Source organism: Phascolarctos cinereus, unplaced genomic scaffold (genome assembly GCF_003287225.1).
Source record: "Phascolarctos cinereus isolate Bilbo 61053 unplaced genomic scaffold, phaCin_HiC Scaffold_5;HRSCAF=322, whole genome shotgun sequence".
In the NCBI taxonomy this organism is placed as follows: domain Eukaryota; kingdom Metazoa; phylum Chordata; class Mammalia; order Diprotodontia; family Phascolarctidae; genus Phascolarctos; species Phascolarctos cinereus.
The window spans coordinates 369,724,906-369,750,696 of record NW_027555958.1 but is presented as its reverse complement, the minus strand read 5'-3'; the positions used below and the strand labels follow the sequence as shown (position 1 = coordinate 369,750,696).

The window sequence follows — 25,791 nt, the reverse complement described above, 5'->3', positions numbered from 1 at the left end:
GTTTTTTGAAAGATAGAAATTACAGAATTGTAGGTGATTTAATGTAGGTATTGTTATTTGGATTATCCAACTTTTTGGTAGCCTTGCTTATTATATTTTAGTTGTATTTTAATTTGAACACAATTTTCTGAAAAGTCACTAAATTGTTATTTTTGATATTTAAATCACCAAGGTCAGATTCTATTCCTTCATTGTATAGATTAAAATTTGTATTGGCTCCCTGATTTAGAGAATAAATGTTATGATAGCTGCTGGTTATTAAAGTTCTACACAGTTTATTTCCTAATAAATAATTCCCTATTTCCTAATGATCCTTTATGAAAAATGTTAAAGGTAGTAACCAGAACAGGCCAACACTAAAATTTATGTGAGGTCAACTGTCAACTGAAGATTAATTATCAGGCACCTGCCATGTCTCTTCGATTTTGATAGGTACTGTCAAATGCTGTTTGAACATAGTCCTATCACGTAATTTTACTCTAGTAAGTACTATGTTTTTATTCAACTATACTTCATCAACTCAACATAATTAAGTCAAAATTACAGCATATTTTTAATAAAAAATAGAATAATATATTTTATTGGTTAACATTTAGAAGTTGTTCCTATTACCTTAATCATAATCCTGGCTCCTATACTTCAGTTTTCATATTTCTCTCAATATCCTTGGTTGTCATCAGGATGGTGATACTTACTTTTGTTCATATCTTACCAAATCATTTGGGGCTGAGTTTTTGAAATCCATAATTGCTTGGATCAGAAGCTATATGGTTTTTAGCAAGAGATAGGAGGTTTGAAAGATGAGATTTGAAATGGAAGAAGTGATGAGAAACAAAAATTTTTAAGGGAAAAGATTAGAATGTTAGTTTGTATACTCAAAAGTAATGAGAAGGATTAAGGTTTTAGTTAGATAATGAAGGAGAAATTATAGGGATAGCCTTGGTAAATAAAGTAACCAAAACTGTCATCTTCATAATTCACTGATTGGATTTCTGATTTTCTTTCTCTTGTGGAGCTTCTATTTTGACTCTTTATCAATTTGGTCAGATTTTGCGTGTGTGCAGAGAACTCTTACGAAATTGTCAATATTTAAGCCTTTTTTGTTTAATATCCTGTTCATGTCTACATTGTGAGTTTATGTTCAGAAACAAAATCTTAGAGATTAACAGAGGTCTTCGTTTTAGTTGATAGAGGAATACCATTAACTCACTCACTTGTTGGGAGAGTCTTCTGATTCCCACTCTTATTTGCTTAGGATGGAACAGTGGACTTGAAATTGGGAGGATCTGTGTTCAAATGCTGCTGCTGACACATTGTTTGTGATAGGTGACCATGAACAATCTACTCATCCTCCTTGTCCTTCAGTTTTCTCAAATATAAAATGAGTTTGGTAATATCTGTAGTACCTACCTCACTCACAGGGTTGTTGTTAGGCTTAAACGAGATAATGTTTGTAAGCTATTTTGCACACCTTAAATCACTATATAAATGTCAGTTTGTTACTATCATAACTGCCTCACCAAATGTGGTTAAGAGGACCTTAACAATTTCTAATGGGAACTTAAATATTAGGAATTTTACTCTTTTTTATATTAATTCACTTAAGTTTTTCAGAATTAAATACATTTCATGGTGATGTTTGAAAAATTACTTAATTTTGTGTCCATTTAGAAGATAGAGAGTAGTATCTCTTCTCACATGTTATGGATGATTCATACTCAATTATCATTAGTTTAGCTGTATGCTGGCTAGGTATAAACTCTACTATAAAACAGCTAATGTGAAGTTAGGAGTCAAAATCAAACACTGGGTTTAGGACTTTATTTTTCTTATTCATTTTAGCTCCTGAAAGGAGGAGAGAGAAACCTTGTAGGGTGCCAGGCTTCCAATGGGACAAGCATATGGTATTTTAAATTCTGCACACTAGCTTTTTGTTTTTGTTTTTGTTCTTTTGCTGTTTTCTAGAAGAGAAATGTGGTCTGAGAGTAGACAGAAAGGACAAAAGGTCATTTCTCCTATTCATTCTCACTTTCATGGGGTCAGGGTGAGCATCATGCCTTTGGCGGCATAGTCTCATCACTTTTTCTCAATTGACCAGCCAGGAGAAAAGAACCCTTATTGAGAAGTAAAATTACTAAAGAACCTTCTTGAATAAACTTAGTAGAATATCTGAGAATATCAATATCATCTTCTTGGCTTGGTTGCCACATGTAGCAATTGAAAACTGTGGAGGCTGACTTGGGGCTGGGCAAAGGACAATATGAAATGTCTAATTAGGCATTCTGCTGCTACTAAATGGGATTTTTCCGTATTAGAATAGCTATTAGTCCTCACAGCTGTAGAGCTGAAGAAGCTTGTCGTGCTTCAGTGGAACAGCTGCTGTGGATGCCAGTTTCTGTTGGATCAGACCCTTAATTACAATGGTAAGAATTTTCAGGGAAAACTGTCATCATTCTTACAACCTGTAATAATAAACCAGCATATATCTGTTTAGGAAGAGAAACTTAATGAGGACACTTTCTATTTCAGATTTTTTGGACTATTTAAGGTAGTAATGGGATAGAAAACTACATTTGAAATGTGTATTGTGCCATTTAAGATTTTAGGTTACCCTGCTCTTAAATGGTATTTGAATCATTCCTCTGTACCAAAGAACCCAGTCACATCTTAAAGTTTATTATAATCACAAAGACATAGCAACAATACATTTGATTAAAGTTTTGTAATTTCATTATTTCGACAGGAATGTAGTTGGAGACTAGATTTTGCTTATAGGTTATTAATCAGCATTTATTGATTGACTTCAGTTATTGAAACACTTTAAAACTGCTTTGTATTGAGTAATTTAAAAAAAGCTTGACTTTTCCAAAACCACAGTGTTGCTTAGTTTTTCATAGGGTCTGAGGGCAACCTTTTAAAAAATTCAGCAGAAATTATAATGGAAGCTTATTTACTTTAAAAGCTACTTATTTTCTAGTATGTTTAGGTGTGGATCTATAATAATTTGGTAGTTTCCTCAATTTTCTTCTCGTATCTCTTAATTTTTCCTTACATATTACTATAGTTATACTTTGTAACAATTAGTTTCACATTTAGCCACAATATAACAATATACAGCTACACAAAATTTGACTTAGCATTTGTGGCAACACTTCAAAATAATCATAGTGATAGATATTGAAATGCCATTTTGGCTGGGAGAGGGATGGAGGAGCAGAAATTCTTTAGACGATAGGTACATTCGCTAGAAATAGCACTGCATTTTCAAAGCAGTAGTAGTTTTACCTCCCACTCTGCAAGGTTTTGGGTGGTTTTTTTTTATTCCAAGCATGTTACAACTTTGTCATTTATGTCAATTTTACTTCCAAATCCCCTGTGAATAGGCAGCATGGTGTCGTAGAGCATTGGATTTGGAATGAAGAGAAACCTGGATTTGAATCCTACTTGTGATACTTCCTAGGTGTGGTACCGTGGACAAATCACTTAATCTCTCTGAGTGTGTTTCTTAATCTGTAAAATAAAGGAAATAATGATAAATGTACTATCTACCTCACAGGATTATCATGAGAAGAAAATGAGATAGAGTATGTAAAGTATTTTGTAAGCTTTGAAACACTGTATCATATTAGCTATTAATATTAGATAATTTTTTAATTCTTTTCATTACTTGGGGTAGCTTTTAAATTTTTCATCATTAAAGATGCTACAACATTCTATTCTGGGGATAACTTAAAAAATTGGTATAGTAACAACTCACCTAAAATCTTTAACTATTGGAAACATTCTAGGAATCATAGGATCATAAATTTAGAACTGGAAAGGACCTCTGAAGCCATTGAATTCAACACTCTCATTTTACAGATGAGGAAACTGAGATACAGAGAGATTAATGACTTACCCATGGTCATACACCGAATATCTGTAGCAAGATTTGAATTCAGGTCTTCCTGACTTGAAGTTGAGCATTCTGACCATGTGGCAAGTGAGGGTGTAGGGAAAGGAAATACGCCTTTTTTGTCACAGACTTCATATGCTGAATACATCCTGACTAATGTCTTGACAGGTCTCTCTTATAGGTATTCTTTTACTTATATATAATTCTAGCAAGTTTGGTTATCTGGCTTCTTAGCCCCATATGCCATATTAAAAGTAGCAAATTAGAAGGCACACTGATCAAGAAGAAGTAAGCAAGAGGGGCAGCTAGGTGGCACTGTGGATAGAGCACTGGCGCTGAAGTCAGGAGGACCTGAGTTCAAATGCGGCCTCAGACCAAACACTTGACACTTACTAGCTGTGTGACCCTGGGCAAGTCACTTAGCCCCAATTGCCTAAAAAAAAAAAAGCGAGAGAAAAAATTTATAAAAAGCAAAAACTAGAACTCAAAGTTTGGGAACCCATTTGATGTGGAAAATAACAACCATAACCTACAATTCAGAATTACTGAAAGCATCACCATTGCAGCACAGTGTAATAGAACAATCAATAAACGTTTTTTAGGTATTAATTGTGTGCCAGGCATTCTGCTAGGTGCTAACAAACAAAACAGTTCCTACCCTGGAAGAGGGTATGTATTCTAATGAGGAAATGAATCTGAGTCATAAAAAAAAAATTAGTACAAACTATTTAAGAAGGCAAGAATATAATTTATTTTGGATAGATTTCTAGCAAAATGGTTTTAAAAGATTTTTGTATACTTAAAGGGGTAAGTTTTAGTTTTATGGAAAATTCATTGATAAAGACTTCATAATAAGGTGGTGTTATATATTTAGTATGTAGCTTTCTCTTTAAATGTTTTGTTCTTGTGTACATACTTTACCGAAGTGAAAGTAAGACTTACTTTTTTCACCCTTTTTTTGAAGTAATAATGTGATCTGTGGAACTCAAAATGATTTATTTTCATTGCAGGTGCTACAAAGTACACAGATAAAGACAATGGAGGAATGCTTGTCTGGTCTCCATATCATAGCATTCCAGATGCCAAATGTAAGTCAGTATCTAAATTTGGCCTTTTTTTTTTTTTAACATAAACCAATCTAGCCAATGAGATACTATATGTAAAATAGTTTGAAAACGTTTAAGCACCATATAATGTAAGCAATTGCATAGAGGTAGTTAAGTGGCAGAGTGGATAGAGCACTGGGCTTGGAGTCAATAAAACCTGAGTCCAGATTTGGCCTTAGACACTAGCTTTGTAACCCTGGGCAAGTCACTTAACTTCTGTTTGCCTCAGTTTCTTCACATGTAAAATGGGGTTATTAAGAGCACCTACCTTGCAGAGTTGTGAGAATCAAATGAGATAATATTTGTAAAACGCTTAAGACAGTGCATAGTAAATAATAGTCACTATATAAGTGCTTATTCTCTTCCTTGTATTATGATAAAGTATTATTAACAATATTACCAAATTGTCAAAATATAGCTCATATTTGGAGCCAAAGAGTCAGTCATAAGAAAGGAGAACAGACTGGTATTTTTTTCCTTATGCATGTTAGGGTGTTGAAACTCTTATGACCTCACTATGTAGTTGCTAAAATCTTTTTGAGTAGAGGAAGGAGATGCTGTGTAATTATCTACACTGACTTTTCCTCGATAGATAAATGATATAACACTTCAAGAACTCATGATGGTCATTACCATTCTTTAAGATTAAAGGTAGGGAAATTGACTACAACAACCATCAGGTCATTTCTATATACTATTTCTGGCAAATAACCGCTTAAGTAATTAACTATCTTTAAAATCGGTAAGATCCTAGCTCTATTTGAATATTCCCTGATTTATGAGGAGACTTGAAACCACAGTGTGGTGTAACAGACGTGATTCTTTGCTTTTCATCAAATATAAGCAGTGTACAGGAAATGGTACCATGACATCTACAGTTTTCATTGAATTTTTGTAAAAGCGTTGAACGGTATCATTGATTAAGGTTCTAACAGCTGTTGAAAAATTTTGTTTTGCTTTAGAGTCCACTAGTAACCCAAGGATATTCTAATAGTCTGCAATGATGTAGTTGGCCACGTCAAAGTTAATAGTGTGTTCTATGTAGACATCATGGTTTTTTCATAGGTACAGACATATTTCTGAACTACCTGAAAACTGACATCTGACTATAGTTTGATACCATGATTTCATTGGTTTGGACATACCTTTCATTGAAGCAGGTTGCAATCCTTCTTTGTTTTCTCATTCTGAGTCTTATCCATCAATCTTCATAAGTCCTCTAAGAATGATCCACCTTACAGACTAGAGAAACCTTCATCTGGAAGTATATCTGGAGTGTATTACATACAATCCTGCTGTTCATCTGTTGTCTCTCATTTTCAGTACTTGTATGACCATAAAAAAAGAGATGGGTTATACATTTCCTTTTCTGTCTTTTATGCTCCTTTTGCTATGTAGGTAATAATTAATGACATGCAGCCTACTATGGCTCCTCATACAGCTATCCATTGTGTTTTTGACTGCTTGTAATTTTAGTTCTAAAGATAGTTTTGTGTTCCATTGCCAGAAGAATATTGGTGAACATTTCCCTCCAATTCTGGGCCCAGTTTGTTGCCTGTTTTTACCGTTTGTCTCTAAGATATATACATGTTGCAAAGATTAACTAAATAGGCTACCCATCTAGGTGTATGTCTGCTGTTATCTCAAAGTCTAGGCAATAGCTGATCTCTCTTAAGAGTACTTTTTTAGGCAGTTGGGGTTAAGTGACTTGCCCAGGGTCACATACCTAGTAAGTGTCAAGTGTTTGGTCTGAGGCCAGATTTGAACTCAGGTCTTCATGACTTCAGGGCCGGTACTCTATCCACTGCGCCACCTAACTGCCCTGATCTCTCTTGTTTTTCTAACAGAGATAAACCACTTGATCTCTTTTGTAGTGCTTTGGATTTCATTAAGAGGGTATTACAGTGTTTGGGGGCTCAGTGCAAATAATACAATGTCACCTGCAAATGGAAACATTTGCAGAACCCTGCCATGTCTAGGTGACTCTTTTGCACATGACACCTATCATCTGTGACATTGGTAAGCACATCTCTCTGTTGTACAATTTATTTGATAAAAGGACAAAGCAAATTGTTGGGAGGAATTGTTTCCATGGTTGAATCTGTCAATGTTGTATAATTTTAATGTGAGTGGAAGACCCATGTTATATTCAGAAAGAACCTTCAGAAGAGATTATATACTAACCAGGACTGGACAAAACCTATCCATTGCTACTTCATTATTGTACATTAGGTACTGAGGTGATAGGACCCAAATGTAGTTATTCTGTCCTCATTGTCACTATAAACATGCTGAAAAGTCTATTCTCTCATTTTTTTTCACTTCTGATTTCATTTACAAATGTTCTTAATCATCTTTAGCTAGATTTCATACCAGTTTCTCTTCATGTGTGTTTTATCCTCAGATATTTGTTTCTATTTTATCTTCTCCCTTTCCCCTTCCATGTTTTACAAATGATCTTGTACTCTAAATTAGCATTGTCTTCAAGTTGCCGTATCTTTCCACTTGGTGGGAAATCAAGAAATTGGCTCAAGTTGTCTAGATTCTTTTTGCTTCTTTGTGACAATTTGTCAGAATTCTTTGAGAAATAGTGTTAGAAATAAAGAGCACATTAATTCTCATTTTTTTAGTTGATAGGTGGGATGAAGCTGCTGTAATTGTACACAATTTCATCATGTCTTTATCCTTTTTTCTAATTTGGTATTTACCTTTGCCTTTTACCAATTCTTGATCTAAGTATACAGAGACAATTTGGATTACTGAATTCACAACTAATTCTTTCATGTCTGTTAAGATATAGGCAAATTAATTCTTTTACAGAATACTCACCATATCCAGCCCCAAAGAAGAAAGTATTTGTGATATACTAGTGCAAGGCTTCAAAGTAGACTTCTTCAGAGTAGGCTTCTTTCATTTCTTAATCTGAAACTACATTTTCTAACATAGTTTTCTCCTTTCTTTCTTTCTTATACATGTTTTTCATTGAAGTCACTAAGTATCAGCTTATCACTTAGTTTTGAAGGAACATTCATTTTTTCACTTAATTTTGAGGATTTTGTATATTTCTTCATAGGATTTCTTGACTGCACTCTCTTGAACAGATACATGCATATGAATTGCATTTGTCTTTGTTAATATGTTTGCTCATGTTCATTGTGAATCTTGAAAGGTGATGACCCAGTGTACCTTGGATTGATGTTTCATACAGACCCTAGGGTATTTCATACAGACTGTATGATGTTTCATACAGACTATTCCTTCTTTTATGTTTCTGAGAAGCTTTAAGCCATTCTTTCATTTAGTTGTGACTTCTTTGTGAATTTGGGTTTCACTTATAGTGAGAATGTCAGAATGAACATGCCTTGGTTCCACAAACTTATTGGCTGTTAGACAAAGATCACGTGCTAAGCATAGCAAAAATGTAATGTTTATAGCTTCTCTAAGGACTCTGTGTGTGTGTGTGTGTGTGTGTGTGTGTGTGTGTATTTAACATACTTTGTCCCCACCCCTTTCTGCTGCTCTTACTATTGGAGCAGAAAGGGGATGCTTAGGACTGTGAGCCATTTTGTGTTCTTGTCCAGTCCCTGGCTTAAAGTGGCCAAAATCCAAAAATTGTTACCTAACTGTCAAACTTCTGGTAATATCTGATTATGCTTCTTGACATTTGTCTGACTCAGGGTATTAAGAATACCACAGAAGGTTTTAGTATTGTAAGAATTACTATGTATGACTTGAAAACTGCGCTTTTAAAATACACATGAGAGAAGAGATGTGGTTTCATTAATGATTTTATAGAGTTGGTCTGTGGCAATAAACCAATAATTATAATTCTGAGATCCCATGCTAGCTTGAACCAGAGAAGGCCTACAGATGGCCAGAGATTTACATGTGCAACAGAGAACTGAAATTCTGTCTATGGCAGAATAGTATAAAATACATTAACAAAATAAGAAAACCAGTTTTTGAAAGTCTGCATATAGTAGTGGAGTGGATTCAAGCTCCATGCCAAACTTAAGGCCTAGGAATTTTTATAGGGCTGGAAGATATGAAACTACCATGAACATCACACTAGTCAATAAATCTTTATTGATCATGAAGATCTTATATGTCCAGCATTATTCTAAGCTGTAAATACTAAAGACATACCATAGAGTTTCTGTTTCCAAGGGGTCTGCAGTCTTTGTGAAGGGTAAGACATGCAGCACATGAAACATTAGTGGACAAGGTTCCTTGCAACATGTATTTCATGGATCTTTGATTTCATCTGTGTGGAATCTTTTTCCATTGACATATACAGACAGTTCTCACTTTATGTAAGTGGACTGTTCCACAGTTCTGTAATTAAAGTGATTTTTATGTAACACAAACTTGCCCACAGACATGAGAAAGAGAAGGAAGAAAAGAACAGGAAGGGGGCTGTGAGCCCAGAGTGGGGGGCTGGCACACAATCCTGGGGATAGAGAAGTGAAAGCAGGAGGAGGAACACAGCCAGACACTTGGGGGCCTGACCAGAACCAAGAGAAAGAGCATAGAGGGGGCAAACACTTGAGGGCAGACAAGGACACAAGCAGAAGAGGAGGGGTGATAGTGTGACAGAGTCTGGGACAGGCATGGGTACTTCAAGACAGACAGAAGCGGGGGGAGTGTGACCAGACACATGGGTGGGTAGGTAGAGCAGAACAAAGGTCTCCTTTCTCCAATCTGGAGGTCTCAAGCTAAGCTCCTATCCCTAGCAGTTATTCTCCTTTCACTTGGAAGGTTTTTTAAGTGGGGTTTTTTGGGAGAGTAAGGTAGGAAGCCACAGAACATGGAGCTGAAGGTCATGAGTAGAGAGAGAGAGAAAGCGAAAGCGAGAAAGTAAGAGTGAGACTCAGCAAGAGCATAGTACTGTAAAGTTAACAGAGGTGTTTTTAGAATGAGGAATTCTTTCCATAAAGCTAAATTTGTGTAAAGTGAGAACTTTATTTATCATAACCCATCTACATATTAGTAGATAGTCTTTGAGAATTGCTATGGGTAAAAAACTCACAATTTGGTGGCCAGTTTGGTGAAGCCTTTTCAAACTTTTGAGCTTAGGTTAGCCCTCAGAAAATAAAGCAGTCTTTCACTTGAATGTACTGAAACCTTTATATTGTAGGAGTACCTACCCAAATCTTGTCCATGCTATCATAATCTGAACCCAGAATCACCTCCATACCATAATGGGGCATCACAGTAGAATTTGAGTGAAGGAACAGGAATCTTAATAAAATGCTAAAATTTGTCTTGCAACCAGTTAGAGGATAAGATAACACATAGAAGTGTTCATTTTGAGGTATAGTCCATACAGAGGGGAGAGATCAGTGCAGTCTGGCATCCCAGAAAGTTTTACCTAATCCTGAAAGTTAAACAGCAGGATCACCGACTGAGAGTTCCTGGAACATGCCATTAAACTGCTCATCTGAACATGACCCTTAAATTTGTGTAGAAAATGAATGAAAATAAAATTTTGGAATAGCTTCTCAAATGGTAGGTTTAAGGGATATGGAGAGCAAGAAGGCAGAAGAAAGGTATTGAGGAAATATTTAAGCACAGCTTCAAATATTGTGGCATGCCTGTGGACCAGAAAGCAGCAGACTAGTGGGGTATAAATTGATCAGAGTGGGATGACTTTTCAACAAAGGCTTTGGACCAACACATCTAAGAAATAATTAAAAACAGCAACAGGCTCTGCGCGATAGAGACCACAGCTTAAAATCAAAAGAAAAAAATCAAAAGAAAATCATCATATATTTACAGCATTGAAAAGAGCTCTTGCCTGCAAGTTAGTGTTTTTAGCCACATATATATCTAACCATAGTATCAACTGAAACACAAACAATAGCTATATGATATGTTTTCTATGCATTTGTGGGTATTGGAATATAATTTTTTAATGAATTCTCATAATGCTCTTTAAATAAAATAGGTTTAGAGTTTATGAAATATGGCTTATATTACTTTTATGCCTGGAATGTATATTGTTTGAGGGGGAGTGCAAAATCAGGCTTGGACAAGTTTGTCTGTAGTTAAATAAGAAATTCTGGGTTTGTGTTTTTTTGGGGGTTTATTTTTTTGATGTTCTTTTTGTTGTAGTGGACGAATATATTGCAATTGCAAAAGAGAAACATGGCTACAATGTTGAACAGGTATGTAAGTTTCAGAATTTTTCTAAGCGTGTATATGATCAGTAAATGTTTCAAGTACATGCTTTTAAAAAGCTATCAAGGGGGGGCAGCTAAGTGGCTCAGTGGGTAGAGCTGTGGCCTTGGAATCAGGAGGACCTGAGTTCAAATCCAGCCTTAGACACTTGACACTTGCTAGCTGTGTGACCCTGGGCAAGTTATTTAACCCGAATCGCCTAAGCAAAAACTAAAATAAAATAAACTTCAAAAAACGAACAAGTTTCTCAGGTTTCTGTTTTGAAAGTTGTTCGCTCACGTTGAAGATTTTAACTCTTTTCTTAATTATATGTTATTTTTAATACCATTCTGTGCTCAAATGCAGCATAGTAAGTTGCTGAGAGTTGTCAGATGTCATTATTGGCATAAAGAGAATTCTGAATAAAATGAGATGTCTTGCTCTATCCTTTGGTAAAGTTGGTCACTTCAGATGTATCCATCATTCTTTTTAAAAAATATCCTTATGCCTCCATGTGTAGCTAGTCCTTTGGTATTTGCTTCTTTTATACTTTGACTTGATTCTTTTTTTAATGAGTTTTTTTTTCCAATTACATTTAAAGACAATTTTTAACATTTCTTTTTTTTTTATTTTGAGTTCCAACTTTTCTCCCTCCCGCACCCTTCTCCCTGCTTTAAGACAGTAAGCAATTTGATATAGATTGTATACCTATAATCATGGAAAACATATTTCCATATGAGTCATGTTGTGAAAGAAGCAACAGACCAAAAGAAAAAAAATACAAAAAAAATAAAGTGAAAATAGTATGCTTCAATCTGCATTCAGACTCCATCACTTCTTTCTCTGGAGGTGGATAGCATGTTTCATCATGAGTCCTTTGAAATTGCCTTTGACTTAATTCTTAAAAGAAAACTTGATTCATTACTTTTCAAAACTTTTGCTAAAATATCTAGCAAACAACTTTTAATATTAAATGTCTTAAAAATAATATCTGAAATGTTTATGTACACTCAGTAAACATTAAAAATTACCCAAGGCAGTCCACTCTTGATTATCTGTTATGAGAGGAGAAAGGAAAACCTAAATTATCATTAAAGATTTTTTAACCTCACTTCTACCAAGATTCAACTTCTTTTTCCAACAAATCTTTTAACAGAGTTACTAACAGGTAGTTGAAATTTGCTACTTTCAGTAGCCTCTCCCCTCTTCTTCCTTTGTATAATAAAGCGTTATTTAAATGGGAAAGAGAAGCAAGAAAGAGTTATCCACAAACTGCATTATCAACCTCTGAAATATTAGGAATTGGTTATATAGACAATGACACTGTAAAATCAATTCAACCTCATAGCCATTTAAATAGAGATTTCTCATGTATATATATCTATATTCAACATAATATGTATGTATATATGTTCATTTATTTTTTATTGGAAACTTTTAAAAATATGTAATTCTGTAGCTATTGGCTTTTTAACCTCTAATTGAAGGACTGTTTGAGAAGTGCAGCTTTAGAAAAAAGTAGCCACACGATTTTAAGTAACTTATTTTTATTTTGAAGGAATATTGCTAAGGTCCAAAATGCAGCTTCTCAAACTTAACTGCCTATGAAGTTAATGTGTCTGGTTTTTGTGTTTCTTTCCAAACTATATTTCATTGCTCTTTCAATAAAGATTAGGGCCAGCTATGCAGTGCTCAGAAGCAACTCCTCAAAAACACATGAGGCCTACAGTAGAGGGGGAAAGTGTTGGCAAGGGAAGTTTTCCATTTCAAGCTTCCAAAGGGTTATAGTAAAACAGTGAGTAAAGCAACTTTAACTTAAACATTCCAAAAGGAGCCTCCCTCTTTTTGTACATTCGTGAGCAAAGCGCTATGAAGAATCTCATATGGTCTAATGGAAGTCTTAACTACTGTTTTATATTAAGATGAGAGCTATAAATTTAAAACAACAAATATTGAAAATTGTTCAAAAGTTTACTCAATGCATTCTTACTCATTGGGACTTTTTGATCATGGAGTGCTTTTAAAAAGTTGTAACTGAAATCTTTCCTTACTGAATCTCCACCTTACTGTTCTATTTTTGTGCTGTGGCTAGTGATATGGTGTTAAGTTTCTTTCAAGTCTTAACTTATTTAAATATTTTCTTTTGATATCTATTTTCTTCATTTTTTATTTTTCTAAATTAACAATATTCACAAACATTAAAGACATAAACTAAAGTAGGACTAAGGTCTCTTTTTTTAGCCTAAAAACTTAATTTATTGATTGTGTAAACAATATATCCTCAACTCACTGTTTGCCTAGTTATTACAGCACATATAGTATATAGACACCCACTGTTCTGAGGCCTGGATTTTTTTTTTTTTGCAGGCCCATGAAAGCGTATGAGCTGTAATACATAGGCACCACAGATTAAAAAACCTAAAACTATTAATTTCTTTTTTGTTTTTCAGTTGAAGTCGGATCCTTAGTATTTTAACTTAATTTGTGTTTAACTTTCTAAAGTTTGATATGACATAAGTCAGCTAAAACCAAAAAGGGATGATTTCTCTTCAAAGGCACTTGGCATGTTATTCTGGCATAAACATAACATTGAGAAGTCCCTTGCTGATCTCCCTAATTTCACTCCCTTTCCTGATGAGTGGACCGTGGAAGATAAAGTCCTCTTTGAACAAGCCTTTAGTTTTCATGGGAAGAGCTTCCACAGGATTCAGCAAATGGTAAGGTGACATTTTTGATTTTACTATAGTTTGTGCTTTAGTGACATGATATTGAAATTTTTTATCTGTGACTTTGCCATGATTAAATGCAAACAGCATGCAATAGTTACACACTGAATTTTAGTTTCCTGGACAGTAGTTTTAATTACTAGGGTTTTCATATCTATAAAAACTTACACATTTCTACTACTACTCTATAGCATGAAAATGCTTTTTATATTATGAAATCTTAAGTTCATCATTTCACTTTTCTCAACTTCATTAATTGTTGTTGGTAGTCAACAATTTCCTTCCATTTATCTTTAATAGTACTTGTAGTTCCAAGAAAATATTTAGTAAAATTGAATAAATATTGGATTGTTTTTAATTACTAGCATCTTTGTTTCTATTTTGAAATTCTTCTGGAGATGAAACCACATTAAAAAATAACTCTTACTTATTTGGGTACTGTCTTTTTTTTAAAAGTATCATATATAAGTTGACTGATGCCTTTGTTTCTTAAACCTCTAAGATATCTCAGCCAAAAATAGTATGAAACTGATAAGCCTGTGCAGGGTACACTTTAAAAGTTGAGTGATTGGACATTTGTATTAATGGTGGGATGTTTGTTACTAGTCTATTAGCATTTGAATCTGAAAAAAGACACTGGTGAGGATAGTCTTCTTATAGTCAGGTGTGTTAAGTCATGACTAGCAGGCCTTTTAACACTTCCTATATATGAAAGCTATTTTGTGATTGGAACCAATTTGCCTTTCTACAATTTATATAAAACTGGCACAAATAACTTGTTTTCTAGCTTTGAAAAGACTTTTAGAAAAACATTAAGCATTGAATACCATCATCATTTCATTCAAAACAGGTTGGGACTATGGTACTTGTGCTACCCTTACTGTATTAGTCTTCAAGGTGCAGGGTGGACAAAGATACTTTATCACATTCAGTCCGTCAATCCCCAGGAATTCATTGGTGTTTAAAATGTGCCAAAGGTCAGCTAGGTGGTATAGTAGAGTGCCAAGCCTGGAATCAGGAAGACTCATCTTCTTAAATTCAAATCAGGCCTCACTCACTTCTTAGCTGTGTGACCCTGGGCAAGTCACTTAACTCTTTTTGCCTCAGTTCCTCATATGTCAAATGAGCTGGAGAAAGAAATAGCAAACTAGTCCAGTATCTTTGCCAAGAAAACCCCAAATGGGGTCCTGAAGAGTCAAATATCACTGAAAAACAACTGAACAACAATAAAAAATGTGCCAGGCACTGTGCTAAGTACTAGGAGTACAAGCCAAAAACAAAAACCAGCCTTGCTGTCAAGGGGCTTACAGGGTAATAGAGGAGACAACATGCAAATAACTGTGCACATAAGAGATAATTACACAGAACAGATGAAAAGGAACCTTAGAGGACAAGATATTAGCAGTTAGTACCAGAAAAGTCCTCCAACAGAATATGGCTCTTGAGCTGGGTCTTAAAGGAAGCCAGAGATTCTACAAGGCAGAGTTCAAGAGAAGGAAGAGTATTCGTATATTTTTTTTGAGTTCCTACTACATGCAAAGCCAGCCATGTTATACAAGGAGGATCATATCCACAGGTAGAGGTGGCACCATAGTTTCTAGCCACCTTCCTTCTTCCCACTACATAGAACAGCATATGACTTTATCAAGTGTTTAAGCTTACCTCATCATTATCAAATTAATTAATACTATTGTATTCACAGTTGCTGTTTATGGAAAATATCTTAAAGCTGCTACTAAAAGTATCAATAACAAATTCAATCTGCACATATTAATAACAAATTATTTTAGCTTCCAGATAAGACTATTGCGAGCCTTGTAAAATATTACTATTCCTGGAAAAAAACTCGGTCTCGGACAAGTTTAATGGATCGCCAGGCTCGAAAATTGGCCAACAGACATAATCAGGGTGACAGGTAGGTTTAATGCTTCTGACATTTGTATGGTGTTTAGATTTAATGGATTCATTGCTTAAGACAGAAAAAATTACTGTGAAGTAAAAATTATTTTTATAAATCTAATCTCATTGTTGAGGATACTCTCTCCAGTGGTACAGATCATAACCTGTCCCTGCTCTCTCATCCTTTTCAACACTTGTCCTTGTCTTTCCATAAATCCTCTATAAGATGTCCAATAAATGTTCTGAAAGTCTTGCTCTAATTCCCTTGACGTTCTGTAAATGCCAGTGAAGCATGTGCACTGTCCATCAGTTATATCTCAATCTCCCCACATGACTAGCCCATTTCTTTTTCAGTCCTACACTCTGCTGATGATATCTCTACTACTACTTCTCAAGCAGTTTTTCTTTGATAATGTGTTGTGGCCTATTCACTCCTATGGTATGTTTCTCCATTAATAGTTGGGTGATCTTCAGCTTTAATTCTACAGACAGTGGTATTCCTTAGCTTATAGCCACACAGCATAACTGTTAGAATATCGATGTTATACAAAGTGGGCTTTGGTTTGCAACAGCAACATGGTCTTGTTCACAACATACTAGACACCAAATCCTGCTTCTAACACTTAACTAGATGTTTGGTCCTTGACATATCACATAATCTCTCTCAAACCTGTTTCCTTAGCTATAAAATGGGGGGGTGGGGGGGTGGTAGTAATACCTTCTACTTTATGAAGATATGCAGGCATCTTGAACAAACACTGCACCAGTGGGCTGTTCAGTTGCATAGCATAGTCTGGATAGTTGGCACTATTCATCTACTTGTTTTTTCCATTGTCAATAATTACACCAAACTCTTTGGTCATGGATTTCATTTAGAAGTCACCACAGTGTTTAAGACTTGATGCATTCAACACAATATCATTCACATGCAGGTGCGTCTGAAGCCCTTCACAATTTTTAGAGACTCTCTTCCATTTTGACTTTGCATTGGAAATCTTCTTTGGCAGTTGCTTACACCTTTGGCAAGAGTGTATCCAAAAAAAAAAAAGTGTATCCTTAATTGATGCTTTGCTTAATAGGATTCATCAGAATTATTGAATGAAATCATGTCTGTTACATGATATCTTATATGACTCTGACATATGCACAGAAGCTATTTTCTCAAGAGGAAAGCCTCTGAGGTGACATTTTTCTCAGCTGAATCAAATGCTTTTTAAAATAATCAACCAATAGCAAGACTATTCTTGGTACTTTTCATTCAATTGTATGACTATAAAGATGTCTGCTTAAGAATACTATTCAGGAAAAGCTTGCCTGTTCCTTTCTTATATGTTTCATCAAAGGCGCCCTTGGCATGTTTAAATTCTCAGGAAAAAATTGTAGAGATGGAAATGTTGGCAATATGGTCAGTAGTTGTTAGTGTTCTCTTGGTCACCATTTTGGGTATCAATAAAGTCCAAGTATTTTCCAAACTTTTGGAACCCTCTCCTCATCTTGAGAATTAATCCTCTAATACCCTCAAAATTGTTGCTTCAGTGCAGACCTTTTCTAAACATACTTGGTCTGGTCCAGCTGATGTGCTCATCTTTGTTTTTAGTGCCATTTCTATTTCCTCAGTTAGCATATCTGGCAGATCTAATATTAGAGTCAAAGTATGTTGACCCCTTGATGATGGGGGGAAAAGAGGAACCTTTTTTTGTTATTTAAAAAAATTTACATATCATCTCTGTTTTTCATCTCATGTGTTATTCTCCTTCTGATTTCATCTTTAAATTCCCTAGGAATGACTTGTTTAGTTAGGTCTCTCACCAATCTTTCTTTAGACTTGCCTTTTCCTCCACTGCTTCTTAACGCTTTATGATGTGACACTGCTCATAATCTCCCACCATCCTCCTTTACATCTATCCCTTATAGATAGGTTTATATACAGAAGTTTGTTACCATTGTCTGGCATTATCACTTGGCAAGATCAAGTGTTTTCTGATTAGGTTGGTTTATAGGCTTTTGGTTTCCTTGTTGTGATTGATTTATGTTGGTTAAACTTCCTCAGGAAATGATGGCAGTGTCAATATCTGTTCTTTTAGCTATTTCCCATTTTTGATGTCAAAGTCTTCTGTAAGTCAAGTTGGAATTGCCTAACCTTCATGCCATAACTTCACATGTTTATTCTTCTAGTTTGATACTGTTTTTGAGCTTTGCTTTAACAATAAGAATTTGGTGGCTGAGTAAGAAATGACTCACATATTTACAACCAGTTGCTTCCTGTCTCTTTTTTTATTGTTATTTAATGCTTGCCACCTTTAGTATCTCGTCTCTTATCTCAAAGGAGGCATTTGTGATATGTAGGCATGAAAATTCTGTATGGTCTATGAGTTTTTAATTGCTTATAGTTTAAACTTCCTACTCCCGATGTTCTCCGACATACTTTTTAACTCTCCTCTTCATGCCTACCTTTATTTTGATGTGAATATGTATTTTAAGGACATGTTGATTTAATTTGTAGGATCTTAACAAATTCTTTTCAACTTTTTTATCCTCAGCAGCAGGTATTAGAAAGTAAACTATAGAGATTTTCAGGGTGGTATTGCAAACTCTTATTAAGAACGCAACTAGGGGCAGCTAGGTGGCGCAGTGGATAGAGCACCGGCCCTGAAGTCAGGAGTATTTGAGTTCAAATCTGGCCTCAGACCAAACATTTGACACTTACTAGCTGTGTGACCCTGGGAAAGTCACTTAACCCCAATTGCCTAAAAAAAAGGTATCTCAGAACACAACTATATGAGATTTTTTTAAATGTCCCATAAAATGATTTTTCTTGTCCTTTGTCACACAGTAAAGCCAATTAACTTCTTTTGCCAGCCTGTGAGCTGTCTTTCCATTTACATGCAACTTCTTTTTTCTTCTTATTTTATTTAGTAACGTCAAAATAGATATATTTCATTTCCTCCAGCAGTATGTCCATTTGTCAGTTTATGGATAAATGTCTCACATTTAGAGGAACAACAGCTAAGTTATTATTTGTAGATAGTCTAAAATTTATGTAATTTTTGGCATTCTTTTCCCTCTTTTCTGCCACTGTCACAGTCATGCAGAATGGAAGCTACATGGGACTGTGAGCCATTTTGTATTTTTTTGTTTCATGAATTACCATGGCCAAAGAATCCATCAAATGGCCAACCTTCTGATGATGAGTCTGTTTGTAGTTAACTTGACTGATCCTTCAAAAGCAGGCCACTTATTGCCAGTATGACTTGAAACTTTTCCATAATGGTAGAACCAGCTAGAGTTTATACATTGAGGGCATAGCCTCAAGATCCCAGGGTCGCCTCCACACTGTGGTGAAGCATCAGAATAGCAACCAGATGTGGTAAGAAAATAGGTTTACTGCTCTCTCAGAGTGTGTTGTTAAATTGAATGTATTGCATTAATTGATACACTTGATTAAACTACAGTGATGTGGGCTTAAGAAAGAAAAAAAGAACATTGTAAATTTTCCCTTTCTAAAACTTTATGTTTTATCTTTGACTAGAGGAGTCAGTGAAATGGCCAAAGCACTGGCCAATGTAGTGTTCTTAATTCTTAACTTATCAGACCCTGCAAACAAGCATACATGTTCAGGTACTAGTAGCTATTTAATGTGAACTGTGAACCAGATTCAAAAATACTTCCTTTTGGTAATGAACATAAAAATGAATACATTTCCTATGACATAAGCTAGTGTTCTGCAGTTGTTTTTTTTGTTAACTTCAGTGCTTGTGTTTTTAGTTTAAACTTTCCAGCAGTAGAAGTATATACAGGTTGCTAAAATTTTTGTCTAGCTTTATCTACTAATAACATAACTGATTTAATAAGTAAGAATATTGCCAAGCAAAATGTGCAAAGATAAAACCCTTCTAATTTTTCCTCTCTTCCAAATACTCTTCCCTTTTGTAACCCTTTCTTAATGAGTCTCTTTTTTTCAGTTTTGATCATGTTGCAATCATATTTAAAAGGACTTAACAAAGGACAAATATTTTAAACACTGCAAAAAATTAAATTATGATATCTAGTAAAGGCAGTTTTGTCAGGAAGGGTAGCCTTTGTTCTACTAAATAGTATCTAGCATCTGTTAAAACTGTAAATAAGTAAACACTGTTAAGATTATTGAAGTAGAAGGAAAGGGCCAGGTTTACTAATTGTGATGTTTGTCCTCAGTGATGATGATGTGGAAGAAGCACACCCGATGGATGGGAATGATAGTGATTATGATCCCAAAAAAGAAGCCAAAAAAGAGGTAATGATGTTGATCAGTCACAGAACATGTTAGAATTTTCTCTACTTCTCCACCAAGGGAGATCAAAAGACTAGAGTTTCATCCGAAAAAAAATTTTGCTTTAAAACACATCACAATATAAAGGTTTATGTTTTTAAAATGGTTATGAATAACAGCTTAAAGAAAGGAACTTTTTTTTTTTACTGATTGGGAAGCAATAAATCATAACTGGCTTTTAGTCCTGCTCCCCCACTGACTAGCTATGTGATCTTGGGAAAACCAATGAACTTCTTTGGGCCATAAATTCCACATCTGCAAAATGAAGGTAAGATTAGATGGTCCTTTGGGTTCCTTCTATATCCAAAACTGTGTATTTTTTGATTAGTTGTTTTTCAATCATGTCCAACTCTTTGTGAACACTTTTGGGGTATTCTTGGCAAAGATAAAGGAGTGGTTCTCCATTTCCTTCTACAGGTCATTTTACAGATGAGGAAACTGAGGCAAACAGGATTAAGTGACTTGCCCAGGGTCACACTAGCTAGTAAGTGGCTGAGCCAGATTCGAACTCAGGAGGATGAGTCTTCCTGACTCCAGGCCTGGTACTCTATCCACTCTGCCACCTAGCTGTCCCCTGTACACGTATAGAAGAATTTTTTTTTTCCACATATAGTAAAGTGACACTTATTTGATGGTCAGACTTCTGCCAATTTCAGTCAACCAAAATAGAAGCACATAGTCAAAAGTAAGTGGAAAAACCTTGTTAATAAAGTTTACTCGCTAGGAGAGGAATGTAGCATTCCTCAAAGCAGAACCCATTCAACTTAGCATTTTATGTATAAAGATAAAGCAAATGATTTAACCAACTTAGTTATCTGGCTTCTATTGGAAATTGTTAGTTCCTTCCTAAATAACAACAGATTAGAAGATGATATCTCCTAGAAACAGACAACTGCAATAAAAAGTGCCAGCTTGACAGTAAGTGGAAACAAAAGAAGACATCAGCTGGGAGAAATCATCATCTAGGGCAGCTTGATGTAGAGAGAGAGAGAGAGAGAGAGAGAGTGTATGTGTGTGTATGTGTGTGTGTGTGTCTCAAGTAGTCATTGAAGACATCACTTGAAGTATAGCATATGTCACTGAAGTATTCATAATACTAATGACCCTGTGATCAAGAAAAGGCTAAATAGGTTTCTAAGGAAGAAAAGTACATTTTCAAAAGTTTCTAGCAAAAATGGTTAAAATAAGTGAGTAATACCTCTTTTAAGCACTAATATTTTTTAAAATAAATAAAATTTAGAAACTTTTTCTAAATAAGACCTTATTTCCTGGCCAGTATTAATAAATTGCTGTGGTGTTCATTTGGCATTGAGTTTTTTGTCTGCCTGGAGTCTAGAAAGGGTCACAAGAAAAGGGAAGGTAGTATTCAAGGGTGATAATGCTTTATTCATTTTTCAGCTGCTTCCAGAAGGAATAGACAGCTATAGATAGGAAAGGTACCTGATGCTCTGTGTCCTTGGCACAAGTATCAAACATTTGTATGGCTGCCTTTATATGCTTTTTAGATATTTTTTACATTAAAAGATCAGTATGGAATATCAGAAAGATGATTGGATTCTGAGTTAGAAGACCCAGTTTGATGTAATGTCTCTGCCACTAGCTGTGTAACAATGGGCAAATCAACTTCTCTGAGTCTGTTTTCCCAGTTGTAAGGTATCTTCATCAAAGGGTTGTTATGAGGAAAGGACTTTTTGGAAGCAGTGTGTAAATGTAAGCTACTACTCATATTTGAGATCATTTTGAGTTGATAATATGTTCAGTTGTATGGTAGAAAACTCCTGTTAGATTTACTCAGATAATTTGAAACTTCCTTCTTTTACAAATAGTCAGGACTTGGGATTGTAATCTCGTTTGTTTATTAAACTGCCTAGGTCTAAATTATGTGTACTGCAACTCTCTTAATGCCTAAATTGTGTTCACTTTGGACTGTGCCCCAAATCCTAAAGCATCTTCACAAATGCTTGTCAAAGAGTGAAATACTTGGTATGAGAATATATTAAACCAGTTTTTTCCTATTGCCAAATTTGCAAGAGGTTTAAATAAGTCAAATGTTCTGTGAGACCTGCCTGCATTCTTTAAGAAGGTAGCCTGATAATTTGCCTGTAGATTTGAATTTTTTTAAGCTTCCTAAGATAAAAGCATGAATAAATTTTTCCTATTTATTTAGTTTTGCATCAGTAAGGAGATATATACTCTTGATTCAGCCAATCAAAAATTGATAAATAAGTATTAAGCGTATATTTGAAATTCAAACTTTTGTTGAGGACGTTCTGTATCCAAGGCATTGTATTGGTAGTTCAAACTCAGTTTATCAGAACTTGAATTCATAATCTTTAATCCCTTACCTAAAACCTTATTTTCCTCTTGACTTCCATATCTTTATTTAGTGGCACTTTCCTTTTATCCAGACTCACAACTATATCATCTTTGATTTCTCCCTCACTCTCCACATCCAATGAGTTGCCAAATCTTGTCATTCTACTTACAAAATATCTCTTGCATCTGCTCCCTTCTTCTGGTTCTATTGCCAAAATCCTAATTCAAGCCTTAATTACATTTCACCTGGCCTGTTGTGATAGTCTCCACCTCTATTCCCTCTTCTTCCACTCTATACTCCATTACTTGATTAATTATCTTCAAGCAAAGCTTTGAACATTGCAACCTGTTGCTCAGAAACCTTCAGTAATCTTGCCTCCTTGTTGCCTGTAGAATAAGAGCTAGAATCCTTTGCCTGGCATGTAAGGCTTTCTGTGGTTTGAACTCACTATGAAACCTGGATTCTGATTATTGTCCTTTTACACAGTGCATGCTCCAATCAATTTAGACTTCTTACCATTACCAAATCCTCATATATTCCCATCTCCATAAATTCTTATACTTTTCTTTCCTCCCCACTTTGCACATGTAGTTTCTTTTATCTGGAATGCTGTCTTCCCATTCTTCCTATCCAGTTCTTTGTATTTCTTTAAGACCCAGCTAAATTGTCATCTCTTCCATAAAGCCTGCCATTTTCCCCAATTTCTAGGCAGAAATGATTATTCCTTTATCTAAAGTTTATAGCATTTTGTTTACAACTTTCATTTTGCACTTTTGTATTCTTTCTCTTTTGTGTGTGTGTGTGTGTGTGTGTGTGTGTTGTGTGTGTGTGTGTGTGTGTGTGTGTGTGTGTGTGTGTACACCTGCCCAATCTCTTTCTTCCTGCCTCTGCCTTGCTAAAGTATACTTTTCATGAAACCAGGCACCTCGCAATTGGATTGAATGGATATTAGTCAAAAAGGAGTTAAATATTTCTGTTACTGGGTAAATGCTATATATGCAGTCAGATATTAAATGGAATGATTTTAATTGATAAAGGGCACTGAGAATCTAGTTCTAAAACAGGTTGCAGCTTTTACAGGGCTGAAACGGATTTTTTTTTTTTGCTGGCGACCATGGATATAATATAGTTGCTTAAGGCTGTTTTTTGTTTGTTAAGGTGTACTGAGAGTAGGGAAAATAGGTACCTGTCTACCAGGACAAATTACATTGATTTTTTTCCCTTTTCTTTTCCTTTTTTTAATTTAGGGTAATGCTGAACAGCCTGTCCAAACTAGCAAGATTGGACTGGGTAGGAGAGAGTATCAGAGTTTACAACACCGTCATCATTCTCAGCGTTCTAAGTGCCGTCCACCCAAGGGCATGTATTTGACTCAGGAAGATGTGGTCGCAGTTTCTTGTAGTCCCAATGCAGCCAACACCATTCTGAGACAACTAGATATGGAGTTAATCTCCCTAAAACGTCAGGTATCTCATTACAGTTCAGTTTGACTTGAGCTAATCTTGTGGCTTCTGCCTAAGTGTCCTGGCTTTTTCTGCTGTATATTTGGCAGTTAAGTTCTTTCCAGGGTTGTGAAGGGATAAAACTCAAATATCAGTTGTTCTTTATTCTTGAAAAAAAACTGAAATTACTCACTAAATTTGGCCTTTTAGATTATGTGTGAATTTAATTTTTACATAATGTCACCCTTAAGTATAGATAAATTAGACAATGATTATCATCTCAAATGGTAAAATTGTTACACTTTTATCTACATTTTTCAAACAAGTTTGGAGTCATTGGAAACATACCATGACCTTTGTTTAAAAATTAATACTTTCTATCAAAAATTTTTGAAGCACAACACTTAAGTGTAGTGATTATATCAGTAATAATAAATTGCATTTTATTTTTTTTCAGATTTACATACTTGAGGCAAATAAATATTTCACCCAGTAATATCCTTACTGTAAATGTTTGAGTTTTACTATAAATTTTTTAGAAATTACTTTGCCTTAGTTGAAATTCCTATACCTGGATTTTTTTCTTTTAGACAGCTATTAAATGAAATGTTTCAAGTAAAAATAGAACCAACTCTGAATTATCCATTTGTTTGTAACTACATTGTGGATAATCCATGACACTTTAATACTTTAAAAATCTCAGTCTAGTTCCCTTCTATCCATGATAACCATTGTCCCAGGCTCCACAGTATCAGGAATGGAAGTCCGTTTCAGTATATATTCAGTATACCTATAATTAAGTAATAGTTTCCAACAATGGATTCTCAGTCCAAATATAAGTGCTTTAAATTTTGGCTTTACTGTTCTGAATAATTCATACCTTTCCCGTTTTTGAGTGAGAAATCAACTCTTGATTACATATCCTGCCTATATTGTTCATACCTTATATTTTGTCTGTATAGGTGTGCTATATATTCAACCACTTAACCAAATATGTAAGAGTCTTTTTGCTTCTCTTTTCCACACGTTTGTTTTCCCATTTCAAAATATATTTCTTTTTAATTTTCTTATTTCCTTCAATTTTTATCCTCTATTCCTGAGTATTTTCCTATTCAGTGGAGCCATTCCTTGTAACAAAACTTCAAAAAAAGAAACACAACTCATCAAAAGTAACCAGTAAATCAACCATGTCTGATAACATATGTAATTTTGCTGCTTCTTTTCTTTTTGACATCTGCAGAAAAGAAAGGAAGATGTTCTAAATTAATTTCTTGGAAAAAGTAATTCATGTATTACTTTAATAATAACATTATGGAGTAAACATAATTTCTTTTATTTTTCCAAAAGATTTTTTATTGAGATTATAATCAGGACATGTGATCTTGATCATCTATGAAAATGTACTGAAATGTTTCTCAAGTTTCTGCGTAGAATATGTTTGAAGCAAAAATTGCCTTCTCTAATGTAGCTAGATCTTTGTCCATCATAATAAAAAGAAATTCTCTATCTAGTCTTTTGTTTATTAAACTTTAATAAGAGCTCAAAGAAAGACTAAAAAATAATCAGTGCTTAGAATCATAAGCCTGGGAAACTTTGAATGGCAAACAAATCCATGTTTCTACTTTTCTCCCTCACACTGCTTAGTTTTGTTTCTTGATGCTGATGCTGTATGTAAAAAAAAATCCTAAAACATGCAGTAGTTTCCATCTCCTCTTGTTTCTGACTTTTAAAATTATAAGCCAAACAAAACCCATTTCCTTAACTAAAACTTACCCAATTTTTATCCCTTACTCTTTAGTCTACTGCTGTTGTTGCTAATATTATTCTGAACTTCTGCCTAAATAAAAGTTATATAATTTGATATTTTCAAATACACACAAAGAGATACATACATACATACATACACACACACACACACACACACACACACACACACAC

At 34.8% G+C, this 25,791-nt stretch overlaps 1 protein-coding gene across 4 annotated transcripts in view; it reads left to right on the top strand.

Moving 5' to 3' along the window:
* Window positions 1-25,791, top strand: part of RCOR3 (REST corepressor 3) — a 53,366-nt gene that overhangs the window by 2,827 nt on the left and 24,748 nt on the right. For all 4 annotated transcript variants that reach the window (XM_021007842.2, XM_021007843.2, XM_021007844.2 and 1 more), the window contains exons 3-8: window positions 4,906-4,983; window positions 11,116-11,168; window positions 13,716-13,877; window positions 15,677-15,801; window positions 19,980-20,058; window positions 23,659-23,877. In XM_021007842.2, the coding sequence (XP_020863501.1) occupies window positions 4,906-4,983; window positions 11,116-11,168; window positions 13,716-13,877; window positions 15,677-15,801; window positions 19,980-20,058; window positions 23,659-23,877 (716 nt within the window). The remainder of the gene's footprint in view (window positions 1-4,905; window positions 4,984-11,115; window positions 11,169-13,715; window positions 13,878-15,676; window positions 15,802-19,979; window positions 20,059-23,658; window positions 23,878-25,791) is intronic.